The sequence below is a fragment of the Atractosteus spatula genome, chromosome 3 (assembly GCF_055471065.1).
Source record: "Atractosteus spatula isolate fAtrSpa1 chromosome 3, fAtrSpa1.hap1, whole genome shotgun sequence".
NCBI lineage: Eukaryota > Metazoa > Chordata > Actinopteri > Semionotiformes > Lepisosteidae > Atractosteus > Atractosteus spatula.
The window spans coordinates 53,931,919-53,945,141 of NC_142708.1; the positions used below are offsets into that span (position 1 = coordinate 53,931,919).

Here is a 13,223-nt window from a genome sequence, read left to right on the forward strand (position 1 = left end):
AAAAATATTTTCTAAATAAGTATGAATTAGAACATAATTCTAAAAAATGTAACATTCCTATTTCTTAAAAATTAAGAGCAAATTAAAACGACAAATTCCTTTTGAAAGAACAGGAAAGACATTATATTCAAGTACTGAACAATCATAACACCAAACACTGCAACACAGCAGTCTGCATTTATCTTTATTATTGAACATACTTATTTTAGAACATCTTTTAGGCATTAATGGTGAAAGTAATTCCAGTTTTTTTCCCCATTTGTACTGTAGCAAAAAAAAGCTGCACTGTCTCGAAGAATAACACATTACACTGTGACATTATATATTTGCAGCAGTAACTACTGAAATGCACTTGGAAGTTTTGTTCAGAATTACAACATGACAGAAGTTAGCCAGAAACAAAAAATAAGAGGCAGCAGGAAGTGGGGCTGTTAATTTGTAAACCTATCTTATGAACTATTGAAGATATATATTCCCCTCAGCCAGGCATACCAAAGAATGTTGCAAAACCATATGTGCCATTGACAAAAGCTTAAAACACCAGTAGTTTAAGATCTTAAATTTCCCAGAAGCGTAATAAAAGTTATGTCTATATATACCTCAAAAAATATACTCAAACAGGCATGTATATTCAAATTTAATCTAAGCTTTGCAATTGTTATGATGAAAAGTGGTGCTTTTCTCCACTGGCTACAACCAATAAGCAGGATTTCAGCTTCCCCGCATTGCTTTCATCTGGAGACATGACCCCTTTGCTTTTAGACGTGTAAAAGAAAAACGCCATGACAATGACTTTATTTTTTCCATTATGTCAGAACTGAAAATGGTGGTTGCAGGACTAAAAAACAAAACAAAAAGCAAAGCAAAACCATATGCATTATAACTGGGGATGAGTTAAAAATGTTTTCCCTTGATTTCCCCCATCAAGCCTAACCCGCATGGCTTTAGCTCAGAGGAATTGCTGAAAACCAGCATGAGAATAAGATGCAAACCACACACAGACAGGCACCCACTTACACAATCTTTACACCACTAACAGACACACTTTTTCCATCATAAAATCTTTTCCTCATTCACGCCCTGGCCTACATGGTTTACTGTACCACTCTGACAGATGCCATCTTCCTTTAAATGTTTGATCGGACACACAAAGTACTCCAGACATCTTATTGGCACCGTTTTATCTCTGCCCAGGAAACCTTTAACCCATATAAAAGACTGACAAGCTCATAATGCACTTTTTTGTTGCTTTCAAGATGACTCTCGTCTAATTTCCAATTCCAGGAAAAGAAATTCAACCTAAGTGAGACTGTCAGGTTTGTGTTATTATCGGAGAGGTCATGTATCATCCTGGTCCCCTCTAGTTTGGCCTGCATAGTACAATTATAAAATGTGGTAGACAGGATGGTGTTTATTAACACAACAACTGTATTGTGTTAATAAAGTAAAACATGAAGAGAAAATGCAAATATGTAAATTATGCAAGGTGGTAGCCATATTAAGCTTTGTCTCCATGGTTCTTCAATCTGTTTCATTTTATAGCCTTGTCAGTTGTAGTGTACAAAAGGATTTACAGTATGTTTATAAAGAACAAAAATCTGGACAAAGAAATAGTATTTCAGCAAATGTACAGCTCAGCTTTATCGCCTTCTGATCTCGGAGAAGACCTATACCTTTGGCTGCCCTCATGCTGTGACCGTGAGCTGAGTGACAACATTCCCCTTGCTGATCATCAATTCTCATTCTCATGGGGGCGTGGGCATCAAGGCAACACAGGAACAAAGAAGTCCACATTGAGGAAAAATATTCTTGCCTTCTTTCTGCTATATCAAGCTCTGAATGTTGCACACGCAGAATTTCAGTTGTACTCTTATTTTCAAAGCATAAAGAACTGCTTCAATCTGACTGTTAATGGCTACACCAATAAACCAGAAAGGAACAAACAAATTAACATCCTGGAATTTATGTAACAAAGCAATAACCAGCTTTGTTTCCTGCTAAGGAACTTGAAAAAATGATGCTTTTTTTTCCTGTAATGGGGCTTTGACACTGTTCTGGAGACTTTACAAGGTGAAAAGAAGACTTAAGGTGCACACATCCTTAAACACCACCATGCTGCAATATTCAACGCGTGGCAAGAGCAGCTCTTTCTTTTTCAAACTAACTACAAAGTCAAACAGGGCAAAGCTCCAATATAGAATTTCCTTTTAAATAACACTGAACAAATATAAAGTGCGGCACGTGTTGAGGCGCATACTGATTTAAATAGAAAAATAGCCTCAGTCCCCCCTTTTGCAGGAAATCCCTAAATCAAGGCAGTCTTTCGCTATGAGGTCTCCATTGTCCTGGTATCTTCTGTGGCTTCTCCTTTTGTCCCATTAGCAGAGCTGACCCACAGCCCAGCATCCAAACAGCGTTTCACGTAGTATTCAGCAACCTGCAGGTGGTGACAGAAAAGGAATTAATTCTGAAGCCATGCTAGTTATGGAAAATGTTATTTCTTACACATTTCAATTATAAATCCTTACCAGTGGTAATCCTTATAAGACTGATTACATCTAATGACAGGACACTCTCCCCATTCACTGACTCCACTGCTTTATTACACAAGATAAGTGGCTTAACAGCACTGGAAAACTTTGTCAAATTCGTTCCAATGGAAGAATATTGAATTACAGGTTTTAATTAATACCTGCTAACCTTTCTGCAGAACTATGTGAAAACGTGTATTTACCTCATAAGTATCCATTTCTTAAACAGAGATAGGGATATCTTATTCTAATATTTTGTTATTTTTAACAAATAAAGTCTTCCTACCTAAATGTAAATTTATTTGACCAGTGTCCCAATACATGTGTCTTTCTATTTTTTATGTACATATTATTGGCTTTAAAAAGTGCACAATGAATAGAATTGTCTATTGACTTTGTAAGGAAATATTTTAAAATACAATACCAGTCAGACAGCTCACAGAGTAAAATACTCATCACCCTATTTATAGCCTTAAGGTATGTGAATGCTGTGCCACTGATGATATATTTCTTCAGTCATCAGACACAATTAGCTCACAAATATTATTTTCATATTTTGGTCTCAGAGCAATTTATTAAAAAGCTACTTCCTACTGCTGAAGATGACATCATCTGTTACTATAGAAAGCTGTCCAAATGAGAAGTACATGGTCCACAATCATTTATTTTTAATAATCAAAAGGCTAAAAGTCAGAACTCTAAAACAGGCCACAAACTGTGTTCTGTAAGAAATGGGCAACACTACAATGAATTTCTGGAGAAAAAAAAACTGCTGGCACAGAGACCTGCTGATAAAATTATCATTTTACCTCTGAAATTAAGAGAACGTAACACTTACCCAGGTAAATTTCATTTCTATACAAGCAGGAGACTTTTGAACATGCCTCAATGACAACTTTAAAAATATTAAGAGTACACTTTCATCTTGTGTTCATTTTTAATAAAGAAACAAAAACATTTACATAAGAGTTGTCAGCTCACCTGTGGGTTCATGTTGCTGAGAACATTCTGCAGAATCTGCATATCTTGCAGCTGAAAACCCCTCTTCAGGTCCTTCAACAGAAGGGAGAGAAGCAATTTTATCTTTACTACTAATAATGAGGCCACATCTAAAGTCAGTTGTTCCCCAAATATATTCATCATTCATATTATTCTCATGGTCACAAATCAAAGTTCTGACTGTAAAGCAAAAATACATGTTTTGACTTTGCTATTCCAATTGTTTTGGTTGGTACTATATTTCTGTCAATAAATCACAATTCCAAATTTAAAAAATAGAATTACTATAATTATTAGTGTTCCCAGTTTTGGTGTTTAATACCACCTGAACATCAGAAGGCTGCTTATTTCTGGTAAAAGCCCTGAAAAGACCTACAACGTATCCTGGAAAGCACAAGGGGCACTAAGCAGGACTACATCGTGGATGGGTCGCCAGCAGATTGCGGAGCAAGTACATGAGCAACTCTGGAAGGTGGGTGGAAGCACCAGGTTCACACGGGCATGCAAACTTAACACAGAAGGGACTCCAGTCTGGAACTGAACCAAGATCTGTGAGGCAGCAGCAGCATTATCTGTGAAGCCCAAAACTCCTCCACAGCCTGAACAGCAAAAACTAAACTCAGTTGCTATTCAGGCATTTAGCTTTTAATCCTACTTGGAATGCCTATTTTTTGCAGCAGATTAATATGGAACAGTCTGGAGATTTTCACTGTTTGCCTGGGATTCTACTGCTGTTACCATGACACCACAATGATCTATGGCCTACGCACATGAAATGGGACACTTTTTTATTTCTTTGTGAAACAATTCACTTTAAAATCACACTTTTGAAACTGCACCATAATATAATTCAAGGCATTTAACACTGTTAATACATTCTTATTTTAATTGTTTTACTTAATATCATTTTAGCATCTTGCTGCATCCTCTTGTTATGTCTAAGACAGTTCCTATGTCTCAAGAGATCTTGTTAAGACAGCAAAGAAAGCTGCAGGAAAACTAACCTACATCCTCAGCACTAAGCCCTACCAGGCAGCTAAAAGTACGACGAGACACTCATGTGAATCCCCAATTATATCAAAACGAATGAAAGATTAGGCTTCCTACAGTAAAATACATTATGGCTGGGTAGTGCTTTCCAGACTCGCACTAAACCTTTTTTGTAAAGAAGTGCCCCCTTTTCTCGGTTTTAAAAGCTCTGCTTCATTTCATTTTCTACTTCTTCTTCATTGATCAAAGCCTCTGAGGATTCTGAATACTTGTAACTGATCCGCTTGTAGTCTTCTCTGCTCGAATCGAAAATGGTTTAGTTCTGTTAGCCTGTCAGTGCAGGGCATGCTTTTAAGCCTGGGAATGTATCTGGCCACTCTTCCCTGGACTGATTCAAGAGCAGCAATGTCAGCAGTCAACATCAAAATTAAATTTAGGCTTTAATAGTGCCTTAAAAATGTAATATCCCTTGACTTAGATTCAGCACTTCTAATCATATATCCTATCCTTTTGTATTACTCAGTCAAGAGGGGGAAAAATATCAATGTAAGTGTTTTTCACAAGCTAAGTTCAGCAGTTCCATCCTTATATTTTTAGTTCATAAGTTGCTACCAGCATGTAATACTTTGCAGTTGTCTACATTAAAAGCCACCTGAGAAGTGTTCACCTAGTCTTGAATTCTATCGGAAACTTTCCACAGTTTATTTGCAGTTTGCAGTTTCTACCGTGTTTGCTGATTGTCCTGTTTCGGTTCTTATTCTATAGATAAGAATCGAAAACATTAGTACACATTAGGAAGAGCAATAGTCCTAATACAAATCCCTGTTTTACTGAGCATCACCCCTTCATCTGTGCTGCTTTCGATCCATTAACTAGTCAAGTCCTTGTACTCCTGCAGATAGGATTCATGTTGTCAATATAGGGACACTGGAGGCTGGAGTGCTCTGCTGATGAAGTTAAAGGCTTGTTGATTGGCAGTTCGTTGTAGCTGTCTGACCTAGAGATCCATGGGGACAAGCGTGGAGTGGAGAACTACTGAGGGGGATGGCAGATGGAAGGTTTTGGGTAGGCACAATATTATTTTCTTCTATTTGAAAAAAAAAAACAACAAAAAACGAGCACAAAAGACAGAGAAGACCATACTCACAGGTGGTAAAGACTCCAGGACCTCTTTAGGGTCCAGTAAGCTAACAGTTGGGGTGTTCTGAAGCTCGGGGGCTGTAAAAGTCTGACTCTTGCACTTCATTGTGTACTCTCTCACTCGCTGTTTGAAAGCTTCCAGTTCAGCTGTGAAGATATTCACGTAGCCTTCCTGGCCTTCCTAAAATTAAAGAAAGTACAGGGATGCAGTTCTCATAATGTTAGAGTCAACTCTATTTTCCATTAAGACAAACCATCCTTGTAAATGTCAGTGGTGTTTTCTTACATTACCGTCATGTGTTAAATTATTATTGTGGAAGAATATTTTCCATTGTGGACACACATTTCAGACTGCTCTTTTGCTAAGCCCTGTAATACCACTTTAAACTCTAGTGGGGGATTGTTCCCAAGATATTAGCTATTTAAAGGACTCACTTAACCCCGTTACTATTTTGTTTGCTTTTTTTTATAACCAACTGTTACACTATTAACTAAATGCCACATGTTTTTTTTTACCACAAAAAGGTAGTGATGACAGTCACTTGATTTTTTATTTACAAGTTTTCTTTTTCATCTCTTCCGGTCCCTTTTTACATTTCTTTTTTTTTCCCCCCGTCACATTCCTGCTCTCTGCTTCATTTGCCCCATTCTGTCTGCAGAACACTTCACAGTCAAAGCACTGATTTTTGTTTTACTTTTTAGCATTAAACTCTCCATGTTTGATTATTGTGAATGTCTACAGCCTGAAGTTTGAGAATTCCTAAGAAACTTGACCAAAAAGCCTTTGTAAAGTCTAAATATATTTATATATTCATATGCTCTCCCTGTGTGCATTATGCTGTTACTTGTTTAAACTCCCTTTAAAGTTAGATAAGGAAGATCTGGCTTTTTAAATCCCCAATTGGTAATTACAGCTTACTGTATTCTAAATGATTTTGTGCCATAACAGGTCACATTACGACACAGTAGGAAACTAGTAAGCTACAAGACCTGTGTATGCTATAACCCATCCAGATCTAACTGCATGTTGAGTGTAACATTGCCTTACTTTGGCTTTTTGGAAGAACTTTCGAAAGCAGCCCCTCGGATCCTCTTTATTGGTGCTGGCCATCTCCAAGATGAACTGCATGGCCACTGCTTGATGAGCCACCTGCTCCATTAGAGCTTCTTTCTGCGAGACACAGATACAGATAGTTTCTCAGAAATTCAATGGAGGTCTGGTGCATTGGAACACACTTTCAGCACTGACTTAGTAGGACACCTCCTTACAAAACAGGAAAAAAAACTGGTTCTGTTCTTATTAATGACAATGCATTCAAGGCTTCTACAAAAAAATAATCGCAGCCAGTTCCTTCCTTCAAATTGGCAAAGAAATCTCAATGCAAAATTAATAAAGTCTCTCTGCTCCTAGGAGGAACTGCCTACAATTCTCATTTAATTATTGCACAATTAACACTTAAACTATCAGACAAGACAGAAAAAATGGAAAAAAAACAACAAAACTGCACTAATTTAAATTTTTGATACTGCTATCTTGCACATCTAGTAGGTAAAATTCAATTTACAAGTAATTTGCTTTCCATCCATCCATTTTCTAACCACTTCTTCCAATACAGGGTCAAGGGGGGGTCGAAGCCTATCTCGGCTAGCAACAGCTGCAAGGCAGGAATACAGTCTGGATGGGACTCCTGTCCATTGCAGGACACACACAGACACAGACATGCACACACTCATACCAGGGCAAATTTTCCCAGAAGCCAAGTCTGTGGGCTGTGGGCGAAAACCAGAGCACCCAGAAGAAACCCACATGAACACATAGAGAACGTGCACACAGATAGCACCCATGGAATTGAAACCAGGACCCCGAGGCAGCAACGCTAACCACTGCGCCAAAGTGCCGTCCTAATGCGTTTTCTCTGGTAGGTATTCAAAATGCTTTGACCACTGGGATCCAGTTTTCTCAAATTCTACACGAATGTGAGCTGAGGACCCTCTTGAAAGGATGCCTGAAAGAATCCAGCGGTACCTCTTCTGCGCTCAGGCGGAAACACCACAGAACCAGGTAATTTGCGGTCTCCTCACAAATGAGATGAGTGTGATCAGACAGGAATCGCTGACTGTCGTCCCATCGCCTCAGCATACCTTGAAAAACATATCCCAGTCTTATTTCATCAATAATTCCGATCTTATTTCTAACAATTGACACACTAACACTTCAATTGGGGGGTTGCAAATATGAAAAAAGCAAATGAAAAAACATTCAAATTGACTTACCATAATGCCTTAACTGATCTTCATATTTCTGGATAAAGGTTTGGCTAAGATCATCATTTGCCTCTTTGTTTCCGTTCTGCACATTAATAATACTCTGCATAAAACAAACATAATAAATGATTACAAACTACCTTTAACCTAACTACAGAAAAGAGTACACCTCTTATTGTCTTTTAAGTGACAAAGCTCATCATTAGTATACCAGTACTTACTTAAAACTGGTTTTGACTACTTCTCTGTATGAAAGCAGCAAAAATATACTGGAAGCAAGAACAGAAGCATGGAAACCTCATCCTTCGACTAGGCACATGTCACAGCATCTACAATGCCTTATCAATTCTTGAAAACGTATTTCAGTATGCTTGCCTTCAAGATCTTTTCATTGAAAGAAGCATTAGTGTAGAACTCAGTAACTAGAGTTCCTGAAGGTAAGATGTATCCTGCAGCTTGAGTGCACAAGTGTATACATGAAGCTATGAGACTGGGCTTCATGAACTTCATCCCGTGGGCAGAGATGAAACACAATGACCAGAAGAAGGCATTTTTTGAGGAAGTGAATGACTTCGTAGAAGACCTGTGCCAAAGGAGCCTTGAGAATCTAAACGAATCCAGGTTTTTCACTAGTACAGGATATCTGGAATCGACCGTCTTTGTAATGACCATGAAGATCTGTCGACATTTTGAATGTCATACATGTACAGTATATCTTTCAAATTGCCTCTCTACATGTGTCGAGTCCAGCTTGATAACACAACACGGAGTTACAACTCCTTGGCTCATGAAAAGTAACCTATCCCGGATACTAGCCATCCTACCAGGCCCAGTGGAACACTTTGATGTGTGCTAAAATTTCATGGATGGATACTGTTCTGTTCAAATCTGTAGCAGCGTTCCATTTGGATTCCCAGGTGACAGTAACCACAGACTGGAGGTGTTGCAACACAGCTCAGCCTTAAAGCAGGTGCTGTGCAGAGATAACACTTTGCACCTGAACCCAGGAGTGTCTTACTAGGTCACGTAAGAGAAATAGTGCAGAACATCAGATCAGATCTGCAGCGTGCACCCAGGAGCTGAAAAAGACGAGGACGCAGAGTCAGCTTGGCGGAGTCTACTTTAAAGCTGGGTCAATGCCTCTGCAGTGAAACAAGATCTCATTAGTCTCTCTGCAAGAGCAGCTCCTCTGGAAATAGCTTCTGCCCTGATGAATGCATATGAAGTACAAGAGCAAAGCTGTATTCTCCTACATCACTTATAGGTGAGCTATTTAGACGAGCTTTTAGCCGAGTTCTTTGGCTAAAAAAAAAAAACAAGTCTGAATCTTTGTTTTAAAATGTAGAAGAGATGTTGCAAAAAAAAACCCAGTGTATTTAATTGAATACAGTCTGTTAAACTGGTAAATGCAAGTGGCTGATGAGCTTAGCTCTTAACTGCAATATCCTAACTTAACCAGTGCTGACATTTTATGAGACTGCTATCAAACCTTGCCTCACTTAACATCTGTGGTATTAAAATCCATCTTATTAATAAGAGTTATTCAAATGACATCATTCAGGTTTCTGGTTTGAAAAAAATAATTCTGCACAAAGAAAGCCATACAGTTGTACCAAACAGATGGTTGTTGAGTATTTATCAGCTGTTACTACCGTAACCGTACGGTTCTTGCGTGAAACCCATACCTTATTGAACACATCTCTGCTGTAGGCGTTACAGAGCACAGGGCTCTTTCTGTCCTCACTGCCCAGCAGGCTCTCCTTGTGCCTCCACTCCCTTTCGGTCTGAGAGAGCTCCGCGGAGCTGGCTTGGGCCCGGGCACGCTCCTGTTCCGCCGACTCCGAGCCGTGCAGCTCCAGCCCACACAGCCTGTCCTGAGCCTCCGCCAGCTGCCAGCTGCCGACGATGGAGTCCTTCACGCACTGCTGCTGGCTCCTGCAGAGGGACTCCACGCTGGCCGCGCCGACCTGGGACACAGATGGTGCATCGTATCAAATGGCAGTCGGCAGCTGCTCTTCAACCTGCCCCATCGCCAACATCTCCGTCGGTGAACCAGGAAAACCCGCCGAAAATCGTCTTCTGAGGCCGATTTCTTCCTTCTCAACAAGAATACTAAATTGGAAACACTGAAGCATAAGTGGTAGGTTGTGGACAAACAGCTCCCACCCCTCCCACCCTTCGAGATCTAGAGAGCAGAATCCCTCAAACCAGCTGAAATCCCCCCCAAGCGATTTGCTTCCAGTCTGAATTAACCCCGCTCCCACCCCGTCTTCAGGTGGTACTGCCCATCCTGCAGATCAGAATTACATCTCAATTCCACTGCAACTACCTTGCCATCTTTATAGAGATTTCTGACTTTGGAACTTTTGGTACTTCAATCTCATAACTCATCTTGTTGTAGCGACAGATGCTATCAGGGCGAGGGACCAAACGCACCCAGACATGTCTCAGTCACTAAAAGATTGCAAAAGATGAACAAGGGTTAAGTATAACTTCCTGATTGCTATTTAAGGCATTTATTACTGATCAACAAATAGCACTGTATGAACTGAAACCAGAAACTAATATATATGGAGTAGTTAAAGAGGTCAACTTCAAATTATGCGCGCTAGGTGTTAGGATACAGTGACACGAACAGTCACTTTTTTCTGAATGTTAGACACGTTTTCTATAATAGGTCTTGCAGGCAAAGCCAACAGTCATCAAACATGACTTTGTCAAACCAGAAATCTAGACAATTAGAAAATAATATTTCTGTTATTACAACATTACCCTGCTAATACCCATAACAGTCAGCATTTGTTATATTTTTAAAGCTCAGTCTCAATCAGGTCTAATTTGAAGGACCGGTTTCTTGCACAAAAGCCCTTTTTATGTCCCAAAAATACAATTTTAACATCCACTAGGGATTTTCCCTTAATAAATGCACTTTTATTCATTTGAAAAGTAAAAACTCTTGTATAGAGTGTACTTTTAATATGGGCCACCATTTCTTAAGGCCTGTAACGTCGCCAGAGCTCTTGTGCATGCAAACCGGTCATACTGTAGGACATTAGCTTCTCAGAAGCAAGTAGCTTTGTCTCATTAGATATCATTCAGTTACAATGAACTGACTGCATTCTAAATCCAAAATTTTAAACTAAATATATAAAAATTAAAAATACATTACTTTAGTTTTACTGTTTTAGTTTCAGAAAAATGGTAAACAGGTTTTGAATATTGGCTAATGTATTTGGCTGCATTTTGATTCAATGATTATTCTTGACTGAGCCTAAAACACTCAAGTGATTATTGTATAATCACTAAAATTACCCCATAGCTTGAAGAGTGGATTTTGCATGTGATGAAACCTGCTGAAAGTCACACCTGGTGAAAATCAACAAAATAACAAATTAACACTGCAAGGAAACATTATGTCCCACTTATTGAGAAAACAATGCTGTCAACCCATCAGTATGTTGGAGGCTGGAGTAAGTCAGCACACTGTCCCTCATTGTCAGGGTTATTCACAGCCAGCAAATTCTAACTTGGCAAGATGTTAAAGTCAAACACAGCCCGTCAATGATCTGGCCACAGTCAGGGAGACTATGAGACTATGAGACATGGCATCTTGCTAGATTGTCCGACAATGCCAGAATCGATGGGTGAGGTCCAAGTGCGAAGGTCTGTGGAGAAGTGTCTATTCCCTTACAGAACTCCAGTTGCAGTGATTGAGGGCAACATCACTGCACTGATTTTGTTTCTTGTGAGCTGGAAATGTGACAATTATGCCATCGATGCCCTACTCACCAGTCTTAAGCCTCACTGAATGTTTGCAGGATGAGCTGGAAAAACATTGGACATCTGGGGCTCAGAGACCAATGAACGGGCACAGTCTTATCTAAGCTCTATAATGGGAATGGGACTGAAGCCCACATGTCAGCATCTTGCAACCTGATGCAAAGCATGTATCAAGATACATGCATTCTCCTTATGTTGCTTCCAACAGTAACCACCCACACTACTAACCTGTGACTTTCACAGCAGACACCCTGTTAATCACCCTTCTCATGACAAATGCTAATCAGGTTAATTAGCTTGCCTAGCCTAAATATAGGCTGCTCAATAAAATGTCAGAACACCAAGCAAAAAAGACTTACATGTTTCTGAAAACTTCCCTACTTCAGTTATAAGAGACAAGTTGATTTTGAAGCTCAGGGTATATTTCGTTATCCATGGAAGAGTGTTAGTTTCTGAAAATAATGCAGTTGAACTTGTACTTGAAGTGTAAAGTTAGTTGCGGGTTATTGTTTAGAATTTAATAATAACGTGCACTGCAAAACACGTCGTTTGATATAGCTATAGTATGTTAGCAGGAATCCAGCATTTCCTACAACTTTTACATTACTAACACGTATTTACAATAATAACAAATCGGAAGACCGTAATATACAATTTTCAGAGATGGGTTCTTATTCGGAAGAATAAAGTTAGTAAACAATGAGATTTTTACAAATTCACTACTTATCTTGTTTTTAAGGGATTTTGTCTGACACATTTTAAAGTTGTGTGCATTTACTGCATGAGAACAGCGTGCATCTGTTGACTTTCAGCAACCGTTACAAGATTCACCTCTGTCTACAGTCAGTAAGTACCTGCTGGCACAGTGGCGAACTCAGGAGGCTGTTCGAACCGACACTTTCACCATCTTTCTCCCTAGAAAATCCAGGAGATCCATCGCTGAACCACTCCATATTCGCTATTGTCTCTCCCTTCCTTCGAATCTCTGCGGCTGCAGTAGGATCAGAACAGAGAGAATGATCCTGTCCGAATCAGGGCATTGGAAACTCAGAATCCCTTTTCAGAAAATGACATAAACGTCCACCGCCATGTTGCTGACTCACACAGCCACGTGACTCTAGCGTAGCGGGCACATGACTGCTCTGTTGTGGTCATATGGCATCTTCGGGCAAGCAAAGAAAAGTTAGCTGTTACGATTGTATAGAAACCAAGGCGAAGTTTGAAAAGAGCTTTATGATTTTATGCGACACAAAGAGGACTACGATCAGCAAAACTGTACTGAAGAAAAATTACGAGGCGGTCAAGTCTCCATTTTTGTAGTAGCTTTTTCTTTGCTCCTCCCGCTGCGAAATATGCTCCACTGTAAATTTAATATACAGTAGTACATTTCTAGGCTGGTGGATTGTTAATGTTCATACCATTCTTGCTTTTATACCAAGGCTGGGGAATATTAATTTCGGGATGCTGACATATAGAATTAGATCCCCATTTAACGTTCCGTTCTTATTTGACAATGAT

The 13,223-nt window shown here is 39.4% G+C and overlaps 1 protein-coding gene across 1 annotated transcript; it reads right to left on the minus strand.

Moving 5' to 3' along the window:
• Positions 1-167: 167 nt before the first annotated feature.
• cdc37l1 (cell division cycle 37 like 1, HSP90 cochaperone) lies at positions 168-12,829 on the minus strand. The gene is made up of 8 exons (XM_088909840.1): positions 12,560-12,829; positions 9,611-9,892; positions 7,935-8,028; positions 7,687-7,802; positions 6,709-6,831; positions 5,668-5,841; positions 3,513-3,584; positions 168-2,437 (listed from the first exon to the last, which is right to left on the minus strand). Exons 1-8 carry the CDS (start codon positions 12,656-12,658, stop codon positions 2,327-2,329), a joined length of 1,071 nt encoding a protein of 356 aa, XP_088765966.1. The 5' UTR covers positions 12,659-12,829; the 3' UTR covers positions 168-2,326.
• Positions 12,830-13,223: the final 394 nt, after the last annotated feature.